This window comes from Empidonax traillii, unplaced genomic scaffold, assembly GCF_003031625.1.
Source record: "Empidonax traillii isolate 1590-97213 ecotype Southwest subspecies unplaced genomic scaffold, ASM303162v1 scaffold982:size219053, whole genome shotgun sequence".
Lineage (NCBI taxonomy): Eukaryota > Metazoa > Chordata > Aves > Passeriformes > Tyrannidae > Empidonax > Empidonax traillii.
This window is the reverse complement of record NW_020956175.1, coordinates 104,696-107,485: the sequence shown is the minus strand read 5'-3', so window position 1 is coordinate 107,485 and position 2,790 is coordinate 104,696. Positions and strand designations below refer to the sequence as shown.

The window sequence follows — 2,790 nt, the reverse complement described above, 5'->3', positions numbered from 1 at the left end:
CCAGAGCGCTCACTGAGGGTGTAGGTGACATAGAGCGAGGAGACAAAAAGCCCAGCCAGGGCCCAGAGCGCCCCGCTCACGATGCCCGACAGGTGCCTGGGGCGGTGGCAGCGGTACCAGAGGGGGAAGAGGACGGACACGCAGCGCTCCACGCTGAGGGCTGTCAGCAGCCCCAGGCTGCTCAGGTCAAACACGTGGCACAGGAACCCAACGACAAATACAAAATGTTTATAGAGAGGAATAACTTCAAACAAATAAGTACAAAATGTTACCAAGGTAAAAAAGAACATTAGAATCAAGAGAAAGAGGAGGATGAGGGAGAAGTCAGCCACAGCCAGGTTTAGGATGTAGACGGTGAAAGGGCTCTGCTTCGCATGGAAGCCCAGGAACCACACGACCATCCCGTTCCCCACAAGCCCACAGAGGGAAATCCCCAGGCACACACCCCCAAAGACAATCAGTTTGTAGGACATGATCGAGCAAGTATTGTTGATAGCTTCCTCAATGTCCAGAGATGTGTAAGTTACGGTCAGAGTGAAGTTTCCTGGGTCAGTCTCCTCCATGGCAAATGACCCTGCTCCAGGTGGCCGCCTTCTCCCTTTCCCAACACCTCCTAGGAGAGACAGGCAACCAGAAGGGAATGAGGGCCACCAGCATTCCCAGCACCCACCATCTGTCCCCACGCTCCCATGTCAGACCCAGGAAGAACCCCACTGCCTCACTATGCCCAGGACAGGCTCCCACCCCTCCAGCCCTGTCCCTGCACAGGAGGCATCTCCCGCCTCTCCATCCCTGCACTCCTACCTCCTGCTGCTCCTGGAACAGTGCTGTCACACTGGACCTCCAGAGCCCTGGCACACGGCACCTCCAGGCTGGCCAGGACAGTGGGGCTGGTGGTGGCTGCTGGAACCACCTGCTGTGTCACTCCCCTTTTGCCAGGGGGGGCAGATCCTCAGCCAGAGATCACGTATTGTGGTCAGGAAACTCCCTCCCAATCTCTCCACATCGGTGACAGCTTCCCCTCACGTGTCCTGTGTACGGAGATCTTGTCAGTAGGAGCTGGCCATATCACCCCCTTACACTCCACCCCCCCATTCTTCAGCAGGAGGTGCTGATCTATTATGATCCCATTAATACTGAGACTAGGACTCTATAATTTTAAATATAAATGAATTTAAAACTATGGAGAAGGAGGGGACAGCATAGATAATATTATGTCCTTTCAGGTGCTGAGAATCCTGGGTCAAAACACTCCTCGAGCCCGTGGGGACAAGCATTGGCCTTGCCTCCACTTGCCATGAGAAACCACCAGTGCTCAGATAAGAACAACGTGAGGGCTTTGCCTCTAATCACACCCCTGTCAGACACTGCCCTTAGATTACTTTTTGTGGGGTACATGGTGCTGACAAGGTGTTCTCATCTCCAAGGGGTTCCTACCTCACAGTCTCAACCTTTCACAGCACAGGGACTGTGCATTGCATTGCAAGTTTTCTGCCCCTCTTTCACGTGTTTTCTGTCTCCTTTGGAGTTATATCCTAGGCATGTCATCCCTAAGACTCATGTCTTCCGAGGACATCCTTGCTAATGACCAAGGTCCACAGTCTCTCCAGGACATCCAGCCTGGAGCTGCAGGAGCTGGGTCCAGAGGCAAACTCGAAACTCTGTATTAATGGGATCATAATAGATCAGCACCTCCTGCTGAAGAATGGGGGGGTGGAGTGTAAGGGGGTGATATGGCCAGCTCCTACTGACAAGATCTCCGTACACAGGACATGTGAGGGGAAGCTGTCACCGATGTGGAGAGATTGGGAGGGAGGTTCCTGACCACAATACGTGATCTCTGGCTGAGGATCTGCCCCCCCTGGCAAAAGGGGAGTGACACAGCAGGTGGTTCCAGCAGCCACCACCAGCCCCATTGTCCTGGCCAGCCTGGAGGTGCCGTGTGCCAGGGCTCTGGAGGTCCAGTGTGACAGCACTGTTCCAGGAGCAGCAGGAGGTAGGAGTGCAGGGATGGAGAGGCGGGAGATGCCTCCTGTGCAGGGACAGGGCTGGAGGGGTGGGAGCCTGTCCTGGGCATAGTGAGGCAGTGGGGTTCTTCCTGGGTCTGACATGGGAGCGTGGGGACAGATGGTGGGCGCTGGGAATGCTGGTGGCCCTCATTCCCTTCTGGTTGCCTGTCTCTCCTAGGAGGTGTTGGGAAAGGGAGAAGGTGGTCACCTGGAGCAGGGTCATTTGCCATGGAGGAGACTGACCCAGGAGACTTCACTCTGAACATAACTTACACATCTCTGGACATTGAGGAAGCTATCAACAATACTTGCTCGATCATGTCCTACAAACTGATTGTCTTTGGGGGTGTGTGCCTGGGGATTTCCCTCTGTGGGCTTGTGGGGAATGGGATGGTCGTGTGGTTCCTGGGCTTCCATGTGAAGCAGAGCCCTTTCACTGTCTACATCCTAAACCTGGCTGTGGCTGACTTCTCCCTCATCCTCCTCTATTTCCTGATTTTAGTGGGTTTTTTTACCTTGGTAACATTTTGTACTTATTTGTTTGAAGTTATTCCTCTCTATAAACATTTTGTATTTGTCGTTGGGTTCCTGTGCCACGTGTTTGACCTGAGCAGCCTGGGGCTGCTGACAGCCCTCAGCGTGGAGCGCTGCGTGTCCGTCCTCTTCCCCCTCTGGTACCGCTGCCACCGCCCCAGGCACCTGTCGGGCATCGTGAGCGGGGCGCTCTGGGCCCTGGCTGGGCTTTTTGTCTCCTCGCTCTATGTCACCTACACCCTCAGTG

General features: G+C 54.7%; 2 protein-coding genes across 2 annotated transcripts in view; one reads left to right on the top strand and one right to left on the bottom strand.

The window, feature by feature from the left end:
* The window catches only part of LOC114067853 (mas-related G-protein coupled receptor member D-like), a 3,607-nt gene extending 3,044 nt beyond the window's left edge, over positions 1-563 (bottom strand). The window contains exon 1 of the mRNA XM_027903555.1: positions 14-563. Within this exon, the coding sequence (XP_027759356.1) occupies positions 14-563 (550 nt within the window). The remainder of the gene's footprint in view (positions 1-13) is intronic.
* A 1,659-nt stretch (positions 564-2,222) lies between these two features.
* Positions 2,223-2,790, top strand: part of LOC114067852 (mas-related G-protein coupled receptor member D-like) — a 2,117-nt gene continuing 1,549 nt past the window's right edge. Inside the window, exon 1 of the mRNA XM_027903553.1 lies at positions 2,223-2,787. Within this exon, the coding sequence (XP_027759354.1) occupies positions 2,238-2,787 (550 nt within the window). The 5' untranslated portion in view covers positions 2,223-2,237. The remainder of the gene's footprint in view (positions 2,788-2,790) is intronic.